This window comes from Anomaloglossus baeobatrachus, chromosome 10, assembly GCF_048569485.1.
Source record: "Anomaloglossus baeobatrachus isolate aAnoBae1 chromosome 10, aAnoBae1.hap1, whole genome shotgun sequence".
In the NCBI taxonomy this organism is placed as follows: domain Eukaryota; kingdom Metazoa; phylum Chordata; class Amphibia; order Anura; family Aromobatidae; genus Anomaloglossus; species Anomaloglossus baeobatrachus.
In genome coordinates, this window is record NC_134362.1 from 10,629,219 (window position 1) to 10,648,965 (window position 19,747).

At 57.2% G+C, this 19,747-nt stretch overlaps 1 protein-coding gene across 1 annotated transcript in view; it reads right to left on the reverse strand.

The window, feature by feature from the left end:
* LOC142255390 (ovochymase-2-like) overlaps positions 1-19,747 on the reverse strand; it is a 73,676-nt gene that overhangs the window by 19,841 nt on the left and 34,088 nt on the right. Inside the window, exons 10-21 of the mRNA XM_075326985.1 lie at positions 19,089-19,222; positions 18,452-18,592; positions 17,024-17,154; positions 16,373-16,466; positions 15,594-15,728; positions 14,758-14,826; positions 13,154-13,216; positions 10,188-10,374; positions 10,006-10,075; positions 8,596-8,785; positions 2,347-2,483; positions 1,058-1,217 (exon numbers count right to left, since the gene is read on the reverse strand). Of these exons, the coding sequence (XP_075183100.1) occupies positions 1,058-1,217; positions 2,347-2,483; positions 8,596-8,785; positions 10,006-10,075; positions 10,188-10,374; positions 13,154-13,216; positions 14,758-14,826; positions 15,594-15,728; positions 16,373-16,466; positions 17,024-17,154; positions 18,452-18,592; positions 19,089-19,222 (1,511 nt within the window). The remainder of the gene's footprint in view (positions 1-1,057; positions 1,218-2,346; positions 2,484-8,595; positions 8,786-10,005; positions 10,076-10,187; positions 10,375-13,153; positions 13,217-14,757; positions 14,827-15,593; positions 15,729-16,372; positions 16,467-17,023; positions 17,155-18,451; positions 18,593-19,088; positions 19,223-19,747) is intronic.

Below are 19,747 nucleotides of genomic sequence, written 5' to 3' on the forward strand. Positions count from 1 at the left end.
ACCAGTAACTATTGTCACTGCGATGTTTGCCCTCCTGTGTGCGACTTCCCGCACAGCGCTCGCCCTCCTGTGTGCGACTTCCCGCGCAGCGCTCGCCCTCCTGTGTGCGACTTCCCGCGCAGCGCTCGCCCTCCTGTGTGCGACTTCCCGCGCAGCGCTCGCCCTCCTGTGTGCGACTTCCCGCCAAGCGCTCGCCCTCCTGTGTGCGACTTCCTGCACAGCACTCGCCCTCCTGTGTGCGACTTCCCGCACAGCGCTCGCCCTCCTGTGTGCGACTTCCCGCACAGCGCTCGCCCTCCTGTGTGCGACTTCCCGCACAGCGCTCGCCCTCCTGTAAGCGACTTCACGCACAGCGCTCGCCCTCCTGTGTGCGACTTCCCGCACAGCGCTCGCCCTCCTGTGTGCGACTTCCCGCACAGCGCTCGCCCTCCTGTGTGCAACTTCCCGCGCAGCGCTCGCCCTCCTGTGTGCGACTTCCCGCACAGCGCTCGCCCTCCTGTGTCCAACTTCCCGCGCAGCGCTCGCCCTCCTGTGTGCAACTTCCCGCGCAGCGCTCGCCCTCCTGTGTGCGACTTCCCGCGCAGCACTCGCCCTCCTGTGCGCGACTTCCCGCGCAGCGCTCGCCCTCCTGTGCGCGACTTCCTGTGCAGCGCTCGCCCTCCTGTGCGTGACGTCCCGCGCAGCGCTTGCCCTCCTGTGTGCGACTTCCCGCACAGCGCTCACCCTCCTGCGTGTGATGTTCTGTGCAGCGCTCGCCCTCCTGTGTGGGTCGTCCAGTGCAGCGCTCGCCCTCCTGTGTGGGTCGTCCCACGCAGCGCTCGCCCTCCTGTGTGGGTCGTCCCACGCAGCGCTCGCCCTCCTGTGTGGGTCGTCCCACGCAGCGCTCGCCCTCCTGTGTGGGTCGTCCCACGCAGCGCTCGCCCTCCTGTGTGGGTCGTCCCGCACAGCGCTCGCCCTCCTGTGTGCGACTTCCCGCGCATGAACTGAGCATGAACAGAAGTAACTTCTAAGCCAGGACAAGAGCCATAAAGTTACTGCGCACTAACGCTGCACTTACCGGAGCAACACGTTTCCTGTATCCACTGACTAAACACGGACACCCTGCTGTACACGCCCGGTCTGGGTTTATTATTGGATTCAACGCCCCCGATATCAACACCATAAATGATGAAGTTCCCGGTGACAGAGCGGAAGACCAGCGGGGCTCCAGACTGCGCCTGTGATACATGGACACCTCGTCACTCAGCCGCGATCACATAGCAAATGATAACACAGGTTCACTTGTTAGAGCAGAAGTTTGTGCCCCGGAGCTGCTCTTCCTGATACTTCGGAGCCTTCACTAGTAGTGCGACATACATAATATGTGCTTTCATTGTCCAACCGGTGTGGGTCTAAGCAAGCGCTGATCACTGCGCCACCGCTGCGACCCCACCGATCCCGAGAACGGAGCGCAGAAATGTCCTGGCAGAACAAAGCGGCGGCAGCACATGCACATCTGCATCAGTCCCATAGCCAATGAGTGGAGCAGAGAGGCGCATGTGCAGTGACAGCTCCGGGCCAATGAGAGGAGCAGAGAGGCGCATGTGCAGTGACAGCTCCGGGCCAATGAGTGGAGCAGAGAGGCGCATGTGCAGTGACGGCTCCGGGCCAAGGAGGCTTGAAGCGGTGATATCACCGCCCTGTGATCCTGAGGAAGGGCTCTGACACGCTCGCTGCTGGAGCAGTTTCTGCACATGCTCAGTCATCACTCCGAGCACGGCCATTCTCGGGGTTGGTACCGGTCCCGGCAGTGGTGCCCCATCGATCTGTACGTTACCAGCTATATACAGGTCCACATGAGAAAAGTATAAACATGGCGGCGCCCCCGGGAATAGAAACACTCGAGCTTCTTTGTAAGGTTTGCAGGAGGATACTTCCATGATGGCAGTCCATGTGGGCAGAAATGTGGCCCGGATGGCTGCTCCGCCTCGCCTAACGCATTGACCCCTATGAGGACGGAGCGGGACGCCGGCTAGGTCAGCAGGCGGATTATTTTGCAGATATTTGCCGGATCGTTGGGATCAGTGGAGAAGCCGGCACCGGTGTGACGTCTCTGCGGCACCAGAAGATTCATTCACACAGGAATAAACAGCACAAAGGAAGAAGAAGAGCGTGGACCGGCGCCAGGTCACCGCGTCTCCGAGATGATGGAGTCCACCGGGACACGGCGACCGCCCTCCCTGTGAACAGAAGTTTGGCACCGGCCGCGGGAAGGTTCATCCATCACATCAGCAAAGGGAAGGGAAAAAGTTATCTCCAAAGAAGAAGCAGAAGGAGCCATATTAGCTGCGGGTGCTGGTCACTTACCAGGGAGGTGGCGTTGTCCCTTTCTGTCACGGTCCCAGCACAAAACATGGCGTCCGTCAGGTCCGTGTAATATTCCCGGCAGACGGCGTCCTGCATGACCGGCATCTCCTGCTGCTGCAGCTTTGTGGACAAATCCTCTAGAAAGTAAATGTTTGCAGGTGACGAGGAGCGAGCAACGTCTGTGCAGCTGTGGGGTCCAGGACGGCACCACACATGATGGGTAAGTCTGTGCAGCTGTGGGGTCCAGGACAGCACCACACATGATGGGTACGTCTGTGCAGCTGTGGGGTCCAGGACGGCACCACACATGATGGGTACGTCTGTGCAGCTGTGGGGTCCAGGACAGCACCACACATGATGGGTACATCTGTGCAGCTGTGGGGTCCAGGACGGCACCACACATGATGGGTAAGTCTGTGCAGCTGTGGGGTCCAGGACAGCACCACACATGATGGGTACGTCTGTGCAGCTGTGGGGTCCAGGACAGCACCACACATGATGGGTACGTCTGTGCAGCTGTGGGGTCCAGGACGGCACCACACATGATGGGTACGTCTGTGCAGCTGTGGGGTCCAGGACAGCACCACACATGATGGGTACGTCTGTGCAGCTGTGGGGTCCAGGACGGCACCACACATGATGGGTACGTCTGTGCAGCTGTGGGGTCCAGGACGGCACCACACATGATGGGTACATCTGTGCAGCTGTGGGGTCCAGGACGGCACCACACATGATGGGTACGTCTGTGCAGCTGTGGGGTCCAGGACAGCACCACACATGATGGGTACGTCTGTGCAGCTGTGGGGTCCAGGACGGCACCACACATGATGGGTAAGTCTGTGCAGCTGTGGGGTACAGGACGGCACCACACATGATGGGTACATCTGTGCAGCTGTGGGGTCCAGGACGGCACCACACATAATGGGTACGTCTGTGCAGCTGTGGGGTCCAGGACAGCACCACACATGATGGGTATGTCTGTGCAGCTGTGGGGTCCAGGACGGCACCACACATAATGGGTACGTCTGTGCAGCTGTGGGGTCCAGGACGGCACCACACATGATGGGTACATCTGTGCAGCTGTGGGGTCCAGGACCGAACCACACATGATGGGTACGTCTGTGCAGCTGTGGGGTCCAGGACAGCACCACACATGATGGGTACGTCTGTGCAGCTGTGGGGTCCAGGACAGCACCACACATGATGGGTACGTCTGTGCAGCTGTGGGGTCCAGGACGGCACCACACATGATGGGTACGTCTGTGCAGCTGTGGGGTCCAGGACAGCACCACACATGATGGGTACGTCTGTGCAGCTGTGGGGTCCAGGACGGCACCACACATAATGGGTACGTCTGTGCAGCTGTGGGGTCCAGGACAGTACCACACATGATGGGTACGTCTGTGCAGCTGTGGGGTCCAGGACAGCACCACACATGATGGGTACGTCTGTGCAGCTGTGGGGTCCAGGACAGCACCACACATGATGGGTACGTCTGTGCAGCTGTGGGGTCCAGGACGGCACCACACATGATGGGTACGTCTGTGCAGCTGCGGGGTCCAGGACGGCACCACACATGATGGGTACGTCTGTGCAGCTGTGGGGTCCAGGACGGCACCACACATGATGGGTACGTCTGTGCAGCTGTGGGGTCCAGGACGGTACCACACATGATGGGTACGTCTGTGCAGCAGTGGGGTCCAGGACAGCACCACACATGATGGGTACATCTGTGCAGCTGTGGGGTCCAGGACGGCACCACACATGATGGGTACATCTGTGCAGCTGTGGGGTCCAGGACAGCACCACACATGATGGGTACGTCTGTGCAGCTGTGGGGTCCAGGACGGCACCACACATGATGGGTACGTCTGTGCAGCTGTGGGGTCCAGGACGGCACCACACATGATGGGTACGTCTGTGCAGCTGTGGGGTCCAGGACGGCACCACACATGATGGGTACGTCTGTGCAGCTGTGGGGTCCAGGACGGCACCACACATGATGGGTACGTCTGTGCAGCTGTGGGGTCCAGGACGGCACCACACAATGATGGGTACGTCTGTGCAGCTGTGGGGTCCAGGACGGCACCACACATGATGGGTACGTCTGTGCAGCTGTGGGGTACAGGACAGCACCACACATGATGGGTACGTCTGTGCAGCTGTGGGGTACAGGACAGCACCACACATGATGGGTACGTCTGTGCAGCTGCGGGGTCCAGGACGGCACCACACATGATGGGTACGTCTGTGCAGCTGTGGGGTCCAGGACAGCACCACACATGATGGGTACGTCTGTGCAGCTGTGGGGTACAGGACGGCACCACACATGATGGGTACGTCTGTGCAGCTGTGGGGTACAGGACGGAACCACACATGATAGGTAACGTCTGTGCAGCTGTGGGGTCCAGGACGGAACCACACATGATGGGTACGTCTGTGGAGCCGCGGGGTCCAGGACAGCACCACACATGATGGGTACGTCTGTGCAGCTGTGGGGTCCAGGACGGCACCACACATGATGGGTACGTCTGTGCAGCTGTGGGGTCCAGGACAGCACCACACATGATGGGTACGTCTGTGCAGCTGTGGGGTCCAGGACGGCACCACACATGATGGGTACGTCTGTGCAGCTGCGGGTCCAGGACACACATGATGGGTACGTCTGTGCAGCTGTGGGGTCCAGGACGGCACCACACATGATGGGTACGTCTGTGCAGCTGCGGGTCCAGGACACACATGATGGGTACGTCTGTGCAGCTGTGGGGTCCAGGACGTCACCACACATGATGGGTACATCTGTGCAGCTGTGGGGTACAGGACGGAACCACACATGATGGGTACGTCTGTGCAGCTGTGGGGTCCAGGACGGCACCACACATGATGGGTACGTCTGTGCAGCTGTGGGGTCCAGGACGGCACCACACATGATGGGTACGTCTGTGCAGCTGTGGGGTCCAGGACGGCACCACACATGATGGGTACGTCTGTGCAGCTGTGGGGTCCAGGACGGCACCACACATGATGGGTACGTCTGTGCAGCTGTGGGGTCCAGGACGGCACCACACATGATGGGTACGTCTGTGCAGCTGTGGGGTCCAGGACGGCACCACACATGATGGGTACGTCTGTGCAGCTGTGGGGTCCAGGACGGCACCACACATGATGGGTACGTCTGTGCAGCTGTGGGGTACAGGACAGCACCACACATGATGGGTACATCTGTGCAGCTGTGGGGTCCAGGACGGAACCACACATGATGGGTACGTCTGTGCAGCTGTGGGGTACAGGACGGCACCACACATGATGGGTACGTCTGTGCAGCTGTGGGGTCCAGGACCGAACCACACATGATGGGTACGTCTGTGCAGCTGTGGGGTACAGGACGGCACCACACATGATGGGTACGTCTGTGCAGCTGTGGGGTACATGACGGCACCACACATGATGGGTACGTCTGTGCAGCTGTGGGGTCCAGGACGGCACCACACATGATGGGTACGTCTGTGCAGCTGTGGGGTACAGGACAGCACCACACATGATGGGTACGTCTGTGCAGCTGTGGGGTCCAGGACCGAACCACACATGATGGGTACGTCTGTGCAGCTGTGGGGTCCAGGACGGAACCACACATGATGGGTACGTCTGTGCAGCTGTGGGGTCCAGGACGGCACCACACATGATGGGTACGTCTGTGCAGCTGTGGGGTCCAGGACGGCACCACACATGATGGGTACGTCTGTGCAGCTGTGGGGCACAGGACAGCACCACACATGATGGGTACGTCTGTGCAGCTGTGGGGTCCAGGACGGAACCACACATGATGGGTACGTCTGTGCAGCCGCGGGGTCCAGGACGGCACCACACATGATGGGTACGTCTGTGCAGCTGTGGGGTACAGGACAGCACCACACATGATGGGTACGTCTGTGCAGCTGTGGGGTACAGGACAGCACCACACATGATGGGTACGTCTGTGCAGCTGTAGGGTCCAGGACGGCACCACACATGATGGGTACATCTGTGCAGCTGTGGGGTCCAGGACGGCACCACACATGATGGGTACGTCTGTGCAGCTGTGGGGTCCAGGACGGAACCACACATGATGGGTACGTCTGTGCAGCTGTGGGGTCCAGGACGGAACCACACATGATGGGTACGTCTGTGCAGCTGTGGGGTACAGGACGGCACCACACATGATGGGTACGTCTGTGCAGCTGTGGGGTCCAGGACGGCACCACACATGATGGGTACGTCTGTGCAGCTGTGGGGTCCAGGACGGCACCACACATGATGGGTACGTCTGTGCAGCTGTGGGGTCCAGGACGGCACCACACATGATGGGTACGTCTGTGCAGCTGTGGAGTCCAGGACGGCACCACACATGATGGGTACGTCTGTGCAGCTGTGGGGTACAGGACGGCACCACACATGATGGGTACGTCTGTGCAGCTGTGGGGTCCAGGACGGCACCACACATGATGGGTACGTCTGTGCAGCTGTGGGGTCCAGGACGGCACCACACATGATGGGTACGTCTGTGCAGCTGTGGGGTACAGGACGGCACCACACATGATGGGTACGTCTGTGCAGCTGTGGGGTACAGGACAGCACCACACATGATGGGTACGTCTGTGCAGCTGTGGGGTACAGGACAGCACCACACATGATGGGTGCGTCTGTGCAGCTGTGGGGTCCAGGACGGCACCACACATGATGGGTACGTCTGTGCAGCTGTGGGGTCCAGGGCGGCACCACACATGATGGGTACGTCTGTGCAGCTGTGGGGTACAGGACAGCACCACACATGATGGGTACGTCTGTGCAGCCGCGGGGTCCAGGACGGCACCACACATGATGGGTACGTCTGTGCAGCTGTGGGGTACAGGACAGCACCACACATGATGGGTACGTCTGTGCAGCTGTGGGGTCCAGGACGGCACCACACATGATGGGTACGTCTGTGCAGCTGTGGGGTCCAGGGCGGCACCACACATGATGGGTACGTCTGTGCAGCTGTGGGGTACAGGACAGCACCACACATGATGGGTACGTCTGTGCAGCTGTGGGGTACAGGACAGCACCACACATGATGGGTACGTCTGTGCAGCTGTGGGGTCCAGGGCGGCACCACACATGATGGGTACGTCTGTGCAGCTGTGGGGTCCAGGACGGCACCACACATGATGGGTACGTCTGTGCAGCTGTGGGGTCCAGGACGGCACCACACATGATGGGTACGTCTGTGCAGCTGTGGGGTACAGGACAGCACCACACATGATGGGTACGTCTGTGCAGCTGTGGGGTCCAGGACGGCACCACACATGATGGGTACGTCTGTGCAGCTGTGGGGTACAGGACAGCACCACACATGATGGGTGCGTCTGTGCAGCTGTGGGGTCCAGGACGGCACCACACATGATGGGTACGTCTGTGCAGCTGTGGGGTCCAGGACGGCACCACACATGATGGGTGACCGCTGCGATCCATCACCCCGGGGTTTGTGTGGAGACCCCATCAATAACAAAAATAAAAAATAAAGAGTTGTGTTTGAAAAAGTAGGTTTTCCCCCTTACTAATGTCCTCTATTGAAGCCGGACCCTCAGTCGCCAGGTGTCCGGTCTGGCCCCGCGGCCGGCAGTTCCTCCGTCCTCTGTATAGGACGGGGGTATTCTCCGCTGTGTTGTGTATGGAGGGGGCTGACTGCTCATTCCAATCGATAAACTAACATTGGGGGAGTCTGAACGGGGGGCTGAATGGTCAGCCGGCCCCCTCCACACACAGAACTGGGCACATGCCGAGCACCGGGGGGCAAAGCTGCCAAACCCGGGACTCTGTAATTACAGGTATTAGTGCATCATCTGGTGATCCCGGGGGGCTCCTGAACGCCCCCATCGCTGCCCTCTGTGCCCAAAAGATCATTCATTTCCGCATTGGTCAAGAGGGGGAGACAATGCGCCCCCAGACACACGGACCCAGGCGACCTCATAGGGGGACGCTGCAGGCTGGACATTTAGGTAATGGAGCTGTGGGAAGGCATCAGCTGCGCCATTACCCTCCTATTCCAGTGCAGCGTCCATCTTTAGCGTTTTGGAAATACGGACTATCCTCACAATGCCGCCGTCATACCTAGAGGATGTCGCCGTGCAGAGGTGAAGCTGCTGTAAAGCGCCCACATACGCCATCATGATGTGGGGGTGACATTGTCACCTTATGTCTTCGGGTCACAAGTCCTCATACTGCACTCACTATTGAGGCTCCATCCGGTCACGACGCAGAGGTCTGACGGTTCCAGCGTGCTCCGGGCATCGGGCAGACAGACGGGCCGCACGGAGGAGCTGTACTGGAAGGGCTCGTCCACTTCTATCAGGGCCACATGATGGCGCTGCGATAACGGCTCGTGTCCAGGAGGGAAAATAACTCGCTTCACCCGCCGCTTCTGAAAAGAGAAAAGGAGACGGGTCAGGACCAGCACTAACCTACAAGTCACAGCTGTACGTTCCCGAAACCCCCAATAACCGTGTCCTACGGGGGCCGCTCTCCTCAAGCCACGAGATGGAGGATGCGTCAGCTATCTCTGGGGGAACCTACACCCTAAAAGCAGCGCAAATTATTCTTTTGGAGACTTAATTTTATCATACGGACGTCTGCGCCTGGCAGGAGTCACGAGACGTCTTCCAGGACCAGTGAATGTCACCGCCAGATAGAAGATGCTCTACTTCCACTCTATTAAGAGGGTCTTGAATAGCGGGACCCTCCTAACTCAGAAATATCAACCAGGGCACTAGAAAAGTGATTTTAGAAATCAGACACCCCCTGTATTATCATGAAGGAGTCCAGCAGTACTGCACCCGAGGGCAGTATAAAGTCTGGACCATGGAGTCTATGGAGAGCTATGGAGTCATTGAATATCTGGACCATGGAGTCTATGGAGACCTATGGAGTCTTGGACATCTGGACCATGGAGAGCTATGGAGTCTTGGCTATCTGGACCATGGAGTCGATGAGACCTATAGAGTCTTACAGTTCTGGACCATAGAGTCTATGGAGTCTTAGAGATCTGGACCATGGAGTCTACGGAGAGCTATGGAGTCTTGGACATCTGGACCATGGAGAGCTATGGAGTCTTGGCTATCTGGACCATGGAGTCTATGGAGACCTATGGAGTCTTGGACATCTGGACCATGGAGAGCTATGGAGTCTTGGCTATCTGGACCATGGAGTCGATGAGACCTATAGAGTCTTACAGTTCTGGACCATAGAGTCTATGGAGTCTTGGCTATCTGGACCATGGAGTCGATGAGACCTATAGAGTCTTACAGTTCTGGACCATAGAGTCTATGGAGTCTTAGAGATCTGGACCATGGAGTCTATGGAGAGCTATGGAGTCTTGGACATCTGGACCATGGAGTCTATGAAGTCTTGGAGATTTGGACCACGGAGTCTATGGAGACCTATGGAGTCTTGGACATCTGGACCATGGAGTCTATGAGACCTATAGAGTCCTAGAGATCTGGACCATGGAGTCTATGAAGATCTGGACCATGGAGTCTATGGAGACCTATGGGGTCTTATACTTCTAGACCATAGCGTCTACCAAGGAATCCAGAGTAAACTCCAGCCGCCAAAAACTCTACCACATGTGACTAATATCCAAACCTGGGCATTAGGCGCGGCCTCCAGATCGTGCAGTCCGGCATCAATCACCCCGACAGCAGCCAACACCTTCCTGAAACAATGTGGAAAAGATCAAAAATATCCACAACGTCAGATAATGCAAAGATTGTTAGATCCTTGGTGAGAAGGCGTCTTCTAGACCATCGCAGAGGGCCAGCACCTACCAATTGACCACACAGAAGGCGGAGGTCAGGATGAAAGTCATTGAGACAATGGTTCCACTGCACACATGCGTGTTACCGAGCTTCACGCTGACGTGCCAGGGCCAGGAGTTGGGGATCGCTTCCTCCGCGGTGGTTATACTGCGAAAGTTGAACCTGGGTGGTTTCAGGGGGGCTCCACAAACATCATCTAGGAGAAAGCAGCAGACATGGGTAACCATAGTGACATCATCTGAACATGGAGACCCCCATGCACGGTCAGACAGGGAGGAGGGAGGACCACCGCCGCTCTCACCTCACGCTGGGGGCCAGTCACACTTTCCAGGTTTGCCTCAATCGTAGGTATCAGACTTTTATACGCTCTGTAAAATCCCCCTCTTGTTGAACACATTGGGGGGGCCCAGCACCGTGTCTGCGCCCTGATACCAGGAGGCGCCACAACAGGTGAAAGAATGGTTGGCACCGTCTGAGGGGGCAGGAGAGGGACCAAAAAACAGAAACAAATCTAAAACAAACAGGAACCGACACGACCTGAATCCAGGGAAGAATACAATAACCACAGATACCGCGAACTGATCCCCGGGCAGGACCCCCAGGAATAGGGTGGGCGCAGTGTACCCCCAATGCATTCAATGAGAAACGGATGTTACAGCAAGTAGAAAAATACAGTTTTCATGCAGGGCGTAGACCCCCACACTGCACCCCCAACGTTATTAACCAGAAATGTGGCACTTTGGATATATCGTACCCAATGTTCGCAGGTTTAAGTTATAGAGACATGGTGGAGGATGGGAGGAGACACGGTGGAGGACGGGAGGAGACACGGTGGAGGACGGGAGGAGACACGGTGGAGGACGGGAGGAGACACGGTGGAGGACGGGAGGAGACACGGTGGAGGACGGGAGGAGACACGGTGGAGGACGGGAGGAGACACGGTGGAGGACGGGAGGAGACACGGTGGAGGACGGGAGGAGACACGGTGGAGGACGGGAGGAGACACGGTGGAGGACGGGAGGAGACGGGAGGAGACACGGTGGAGGACGGGAGGAGACACGGTGGAGGATGGGAGGAGACACGGTGGAGGATGGGAGGAGACACGGTGGAGGATGGGAGGAGACGGGAGGAGACACGGTGGAGGACGGGAGGAGACGGGAGGAGACACGGTGGAGGACGGGAGGAGACACGGTGGAGGACGGGAGGAGACACGGCACAGACGGGAGGAGACACGGCACAGACGGGAGGAGACACGGCACAGACGGGAGGAGAAACGGCACAGACGGGAGTAGACACGGCACAGACGGGAGTAGACACGGCACAGACGGGAGGAGACACGGCACAGACGGGAGGAGACACGGCACAGACGGGAGGAGACACGGCACAGACGGGAGGAGACACGGCACAGACGGGAGGAGACACGGCACAGACGGGAGGAGACACGGCACAGACGGGAGGAGACACGGTAGAGATGGGAGGAGACACGGTGGAAAAGGGGGGGAAACGAGGGAGACGGGTGGAGACGGGAGGAGTCGGGTGGAGACGGGAGGAGATGGGAGGAGAAGGGAGGAGACAAGTGGAGATGGGAGGAGACACAGTGGAGACGAGAGGAGACGGGAGGAGACGGGTGGAAATGAGAGGAGGAAGGGTGGAGGATGGGAGGAGACACGGTGGAGGATGGGAGGAGACACGGTGGAGGATGGGAGGAGACGGGAGGAGACACGGTGGAGGACGGGAGGAGACGGGAGGAGACACGGTGGAGGACGGGAGGAGAAGCGGTGGAGGACGGGAGGAGACACGGCACAGACGGGAGGAGACACGGCACAGACGGGAGGAGACACGGCACAGACGGGAGGAGAAACGGCACAGACGGGAGTAGACACGGCACAGACGGGAGTAGACACGGCACAGACGGGAGGAGACACGGCACAGACGGGAGGAGACACGGCACAGACGGGAGGAGACACGGCACAGACGGGAGGAGACACGGCACAGACGGGAGGAGACACGGCACAGACGGGAGGAGACACGGCACAGACGGGAGGAGACACGGCACAGACGGGAGGAGACACGGTAGAGATGGGAGGAGACACGGTGGAAAAGGGGGGGAAACGAGGGAGACGGGTGGAGACGGGAGGAGTCGGGTGGAGACGGGAGGAGATGGGAGGAGAAGGGAGGAGACAAGTGGAGATGGGAGGAGACACAGTGGAGACGAGAGGAGACGGGAGGAGACGGGTGGAAATGAGAGGAGGAAGGGTGGAGGATGGGAGGAGACGAGTGAGACGGGAAGAGAAGAGTGGAGGAGGGGAGGAGATGCCTGGAAACGGGTGGAGAAGAGAGGAAACAAGAGGAGAAGGGTGGAAACGGGTGGAGACGGGAGGAGACGAGTGGAGGATGACTGCCGACTGAGGGAAGGATTTGGGTTAAATTTTCCTCCTTAACCCTCACTGTAAACTCTCTGCCGATAGGCAGGGGTTTTCATGTTCCCCCTTTGTGTGTTTTTAAGACAGAATATTGGAGGACATGGCATTGGTTGGAGGAAGCTGCACCGATCATGGGGATGGTCGGCACCAATTTAGATGGTGAAGAAATCCTCAGGGGCATTTTCTTTTCTTTCGTGCAGGTCGTAGAGGTCTTAAAGAAAAGACGCGGAGCAATAAAAAATGGTTGTAACATGAAACATTCAGCGTCAATTGGTGACAATGGGCACTGGCAAAAATGGGCATTGGCAATAATGAGCACTGGGGACAATGGTGACAATGGACGCAGGCGCAAATGGGCACTGGCGGCAATGGTGACAATGGGCACTGGTGGCAATGGGCACTGGCGGCAATGGTGACAATGGGCACTGGTGACAATGGGCACTGGTGAATCTGAGTGCAATAAAGATTTGGTGCAAGTTGTGTGATTTGTGATAAATGTCAGGGATCTGTCACTTTTGAGCCTCATGGGCATCTGTACAACTAATGACTTACTGGTATCCTCCATTGCTTCATGACTTCTCTGACTATTCGATGGGATCCCAGGGATAATGTGACCTGTAATGTGAGAGAAATGGAAGATCCGGTCAGCGCGCCGTACGTATGAATGAATACAAGCGATTTTTAAAGTGCGTCTGTTGTTCGGATCATCCCCTCTGAGGTCATAGGGAGCTGAATACAATGACACCTTGGTATCTGCCATCCGATGTCTTCCACAGTTTTCTTATCTGTAAATTAGATGTCATTGTATTCAGCTCCCTATGACCTGGTGCGAGTGGGCCTGTGCTGGAGAGGGGCCCACCGACCCCAGCGTGTTCTTCAGCTGTTTGAGCGTCTGAGGACGTACATTCAGCAGAAGTGTATGGTGAAGCAGAGACCCATCCTGTCCCTACACTGCAATACACGCTGCCGGCCAATCAGAGGCCAGCCGCTGACATCAGCGTGTCGGGCATAGGAGTCGCATGGCAGTGACATCATTTGTCTCCATAGCAGGTACGCCGATGTCAGCTGCCGGCCTCTGTGCCAGCTACAGAATAGAACACCGAGCGACGGGTGAAGGGGGAGGAGAGAAGAATGATTCTTCTTTTTTTTATGCGCTAGAGGCAGAACGGGGCACATATTTACAGGAATAGGGGGAGATATGTAACATGATGGGGGTACATACGTAACATGATGGAGGACATATGTAACAGGAATGGGGGGACATATGTAACAGGATGGGGGGACATATGTAACAGGAATGGGGGGACATATGTAACATGATGGGGGGACATATATAACAGGAATGGGGGTACATACGTAACATGATGGAGGACATATGTAACAGGATGGGGGTACATATATAACAGGATGGGGGTACATATATAACAGGATGGGGGTACATATATAACAGGATGGGGGTACATATATAACAGGAATGGGGGGACATATGTAACAAGAATGGGAGGACATATGTAACAGGATGAGGGGACATACGTAACAGGATGGGGGGACATACGTAACAGGATGGGGGGACATACGTAACAGGATGGGGGGACATACGTAACAGGATGGGGGGCCTATATACCATGAAAGGGGGATATATATATCAGGAATGGGGGGACACATTTTCACACAAGCATGGGGGTACAGATTACCACATAATGAAGGGGGGAGAACATATATCTTTATAGGATCTAGAATGATGCCTGGCCCCGTACATCTTACTAACATGCACGGGGGGGTCTAGAATTTGAGGCAAGGCATACTGAACTCTAGCTACATCACTAGACAGAGTCCCTTTAATGCTGACGCTCAGTCACAGAGCCCCCCATTGTGCTGCACCCCCACATCTCCTCCTCATCCTCAAGACCATCAGCTCAGCAAAAGCTGCATGCTCAGGAGCTGAGGCCACGTGTGGGGGCTGTGAAGGCGTTCAGCTGGTAGGGGGGCTGGCTGCCCCCGATGCTGGCTGCCCGGGACGAGGCTACTTTACTTTTGATACAGGGTTTTGGTAATAAACTATCTTTTCCGCAGGAAGAAAGGAAAGTGCAGGAGCGGCTGTGTATTTAGAGGCAATAAGTCAGTGTGAATTGTGACCAGCAGAGCAGACGTCTTACCATCAGTTTCCATTGTTTCCGGACTGTTCTGCGGCTGATTATCGTCTTCTATCTCCGGATTAATATCACCTGCAGAATAAGAGAAATGCAGAGCGCGGATCGGCTCTTTATCCAGATGAACGGGGTCTTTATGACTCTCCCCAGCATTGCATAGTTTTCTATCCGCTCCCTCACCTATATACTACGCCCCTATATCCCCCCCACCTCTGTCCATCACCCTCTCCAGACTCTACTCATTGCTAATGACCAATACGCCCTATAACCTCAACCTCCCTGATTAAGTCTTTTCTCCTGCTGCACCAGTTTTCTGGAATGCGCTACCACAAGGAATCAGAGTGATTTCCACCATCTACTGAACAATGGATGTGCTCTATAATTTACGCTTATCAGGCGCCTTTCATACTCCTAACATCTCCATTTCGTCACCTTCTATATTATTATTCAGAACCTGCTCCTATTTTTTGGCAGCCTCCGTCTTCCCTACCCCAATGAGAAAGACCAGATGTCAATGATCCTCAGTCTTCATTTACAGCCTGCGTGTGACAGCGGGAGATGTGCCAAATTAGTGGCATCTTATTGAGCATGTGACCGCTGCAGCCACTGATTAGCCACAGCGACCCTATGCTGGCCGGGAGGACCGCCGCAGCATCAGTGCTACCAGATGCCATTTGTAGCATTTTTTTTTGTTTTTTTAAAGTTGGATGACCTCTTTAACATTTTGGAAAATGGGTAAATTGACATTGACCTGATTTCCGGGGGTCAGCGAGTTCCTTTTTCTCATTTACACGATCTATAAATTAGATTATGTGGAGTAAAAAAAAGAAGCAGTTTCTTACGGAATGAAGAGCGGACGAAGGAAATGACGGCTCGAAACCCGATGTAATTGGCAGCGTAGTCGGAGGTGAAGGTGATCTGCATGACGTTGGAGACGCTGACGATCGGGTCAGGAGGTGAAAACCCACAGAACTTTCCTGGAGAGAAAAAACGAAAAACCATCACTGCCGTCTCCGCGGCTCAGAAGGATGGGACGGGCGACAGTCGCAATATCCGAGATGTCACATTCACGGGCAATCAGAGGTTGTGAAGACTGGCAGGACCCTGGTCTGGCGGGCGTGTCTGAGGTCTGGCGGCCGTGTCTGTGGTCTGGCGGCCGTGTCTGTGGTCTGGCGGCCGTGTCTGTGGTCTGGTGGCCGTGTCTGTGGTCTGGCGGTCTGGTGGCCATGTCTGTGGTCTGGTGGCCATGTCTGTGGTCTGGTGGGCGTGTCAGTAATCTGGCGGTCTGGTGGCCGTGTCTGTAGTCTGGCGGTCTGGTGGCCGTGTCTGAAGTCTGGTGGCCGTGTCTGTAGTCTGGCGGTCTGGTGGCCGTGTCTGTAGTCTGGCGGTCTGGTGGCCGTGTCTGTAGTCTGGCGGTCTGGTGGCCGTGTCTGTAGTCTGGCGGTCTGGTGGCCGTGTCTGTAGTCTGGCGGTCTGGTGGCCGTGCCCGCGGTCTGGGGGCCGGGTCTGCGATCTGTGGTTGCTGACCAGAGCCCTGAAAACCTCCTGTGATCAGCACCATTCCCGGACTCGGGATTTGTAGGTCTGGCGTGACGTCATCGTTGTGGTGTCAATGGCTGACCTGCCGGCATGTGTCCTTGTAGGTCATGATAAACGGCCACGGAATCAAAGCTGCATTTATCTTGGGATTCAAGCTCAAAGGTTGTGAAGTTTAGCTGGAAGAAAGAAGAGGCAGTGAGCGCTCGGAGGAGCTCGCCGGACGCACGGAGGAGCTCGCCGGACGCACGGAGGAGCTCGCCGGCTGCACGGAGGAGCTCGCCAGACGCACGGAGGAGCTGGCAGGACGCACAGAGGAGCTCGCAGGACACACGGAGGAGCTCACTGGACACTCGGAGGAGCTCGCTGGACGCTTAGAGGAGCTTGCTGGACGCACGGAGGAGCTCGCCGGATGCAGAGGACGTCCCTGGACACAGATGGAGCTTTCTTGCCTCTCTGGGTGACTGTGACCATTTTCCATCATTTCATATTTACTAACATGTATAAATGCTAATTCTGAGCCCGTCCCCCCCGGGGAAGCCCCTCACACAGGGCTGTGACTCTGATAAACCCCGCCCCATCTGTAATCGCTGGATTCTCCCAGTACAATCAGGACTGACTAGAAGATCACTAGAGAAAAAGGTTTTATATTGGACCCCACAAAGATGGCGGCCTGAATACACTACATTAATGAACCCGGCTTCCCATGTAATATCCCTTTAATTGCAGCGAGTACCTTGATGCGGCGGGACGCCGGGCTGTGGACCACCCACTGACAGATGGCATTACTGCTGTACGGCTGCGGGTGATTCATTGTCTGGATTTCTCCTTCTTCAAAGATGACGGCGACCGATCCACATTCAGAGTCTGAAAATAGGGAAAATAAAGACCAGACGGAGACTTCTGACCCCAAAATTAAAGGGGCTTTCCAGTTTTGTCTATAAGGAAAAAATGGTGTACGAGTTCCCCCCCCCCCAACGATGGCCAAACCTGGCAACGAGAGGTGCAGAGGACAGTCTCGGGGGTCTGGGGCCAGGTGCCGAGGACAGTCTCGGGGGTCTGGGGCCTCGTGCCGAGGACAGTCTCGGGGGTCTGGGGCCTCGTGCCGAGGACAGTCTCGGGGGTCTGGGGCCTCGTGCCGAGGACAGTCTCGGGGGTCTGGGGCCTCGTGCCGAGGACAGTCTCGGGGGTCTGGGGCCTCGTGCCGAGGACAGTCTCGGGGGTCTGGGGCCTCGTGCCGAGGACAGTCTCGGGGGTCTGGGGCCTCGTGCCGAGGACAGTCTCGGGGGTCTGGGGCCTCGTACCGAGGACAGTCTCGGGGGCCTGGGGCCTCGTGCCGAGGACAGTCTCGGGGGCCTGGGGCCTCGTGCCGAGGACAGTCTCGGGGGTCTGGGGCCTCGTGCCGAGGACAGTCTCGGGGGTCTGGGGCCTCGTGCCGAGGACAGTCTCGGGGGTCTGGGGCCTCGTGCCGAGGACAGTCTCGGGGGTCTGGGGCCTCGTGCCGAGGACAGTCTCGGGGGTCTGGGGCCTCGTGCCGAGGTCAGTCTCGGGGGTCTGGGGCCTCGTGCAGAGGACAGTCTCGGGGGTCTGGGGCCTCGTGCGGAGGACAGTCTCGGGGGTCTGGGGCCTCGTGCAGAGGACAGTCTCGGGGGTCTGGGGCCTCGTGCAGAGGACAGTCTCGGGGGTCTGGGGCCTCGTGCAGAGGACAGTCTCGGGGGTCTGGGGCCTCGTGCAGAGGACAGTCTCGGGGGTCTGAGGCCTCGTGCAGAGGACAGTCTCGGGGGTCTGGGGCCTCGTGCAGAGGACAGTCTCGGGGGTCTGGGGCCTCATGCAGAGGTTAGTCTCGGGGGTCTGAGGCCTCGTGCAGATGATTGCCGGGCCCTCAATCAGATCTAAGACAAGAGTCCACACCAGAGAGGTCCATCATTAGCTCTCAGAGACCCCGGGACACCCGTGCAGCGTCAGATCCGTGGCTTCTGCACATTTACACTGCAGCTTCTCCGTTCTGCATCATGTAGAGAAGATGACAAGATGCGACTGTGACAGACAGCAGATTTCTACAAGAACCGCTGCTGACAATCTGCGGCTTATATGCCCCGGGGGTCCGCACATTTACACCGCGACACCCGCAGGAAAGCAAACGTATAACAGGCGCCAGAATCACCTGGATATTGGTACAGTTCCACCGCCTCATAAGAGAGCGAAAATCCCGGGCGGTACACCTGAAAATCAGAGAAGAACCTCACAATGACCTCGTTACGGGGGATCAGCAATGGCCGCGGCCGGACGTCACCGCAGAATTTCCCTGCAACAAAGAGGAAGCGTCGCTCAGTCCAACCGCATGCATCTGAAAAAAGGCTCCGTAATTTACACCCCTCAAATGAAACAATGAACCTAGAGGTGCCTGGAAGCTCCGCCTCCTTCACTAGGTCCCACCCTCTTGGCTATCTTTTGTTGTGCAGCAGGCAGGGCAGAGGGGGGAGGCTCCTGCTGCAGGCAGCTGTCTTACAGCCCCACACTCGATAGTGTTGTCGATGGTGCGCCCCCAGTCTTATCTGCTCTTCTGGGGGGAGGGGTAAGTGGGAGGTAATCAGTCATAACCTGGCTACACTGCAAACTGGTGTGAGCCGACACGAGGCATGGAGTAAGGCCTGGGAGTAACATCGGGCTCTCCGGCACTCACCATTGCTGACCTCTGATTGGTTGTGGGGGTACGTTTGGCGGGGTCTTCTTTGCAGCCATAGCTTTTTAAGCTCTTGGAATACCTCTCCCCCACTGGATCTGCACAGTATTGCACTCACCAATGAGCTGTCCCGATCCAGAGTAGATCCCCAGGTAATCCAGATCGCAGGAGTAATCCCACTCCACGCTGAAGAGATTGAACATCAGGAGGACGTAATATCCTTCCGGGACATGAATGCGCCAGACGCAATATCTGGTGGGAAAATCAAAAATCCCATCACCCTGGGACGGACATATCATTGGTGCAAAGAGGGGCCCAAGAGGTCAGGGGGCCACATCCAGCTCCAGAGCAGGTGGGATTGTGCATTGTGATGAGCTCTTGGGCTGCACAGGGCCCTCATACTGTTCTTGCACAGGGCCCCCATACTGTTCTTGTACAGGGCCCCCATACTGTTCTTGCACAGGGCCCCCATACTGTTCTTGTACAGGGCCCCCATACTGTTCTTGCACAGGGCCCCCATACTGTTCTTGCACAGGGCCCCCATACTGCTCTTGCACAGGGCCCCCATACTGCTCTTGCACAGGGCCCCCATACTGTTCTTGTACAGGGCCCCCATACTGTTCTTGCACAGGGCCCCCATACTGTTCTTGTACAGGGCCCCCATACTGTTCTTGCACAGGGCCCCCATACTGCTCTTGTACAGGGCCCCCATACTGTTCTTGCACAGGGCCCCCATACTGTTCTTGTACAGGGCCCCCATACTGTTCTTGCACAGGG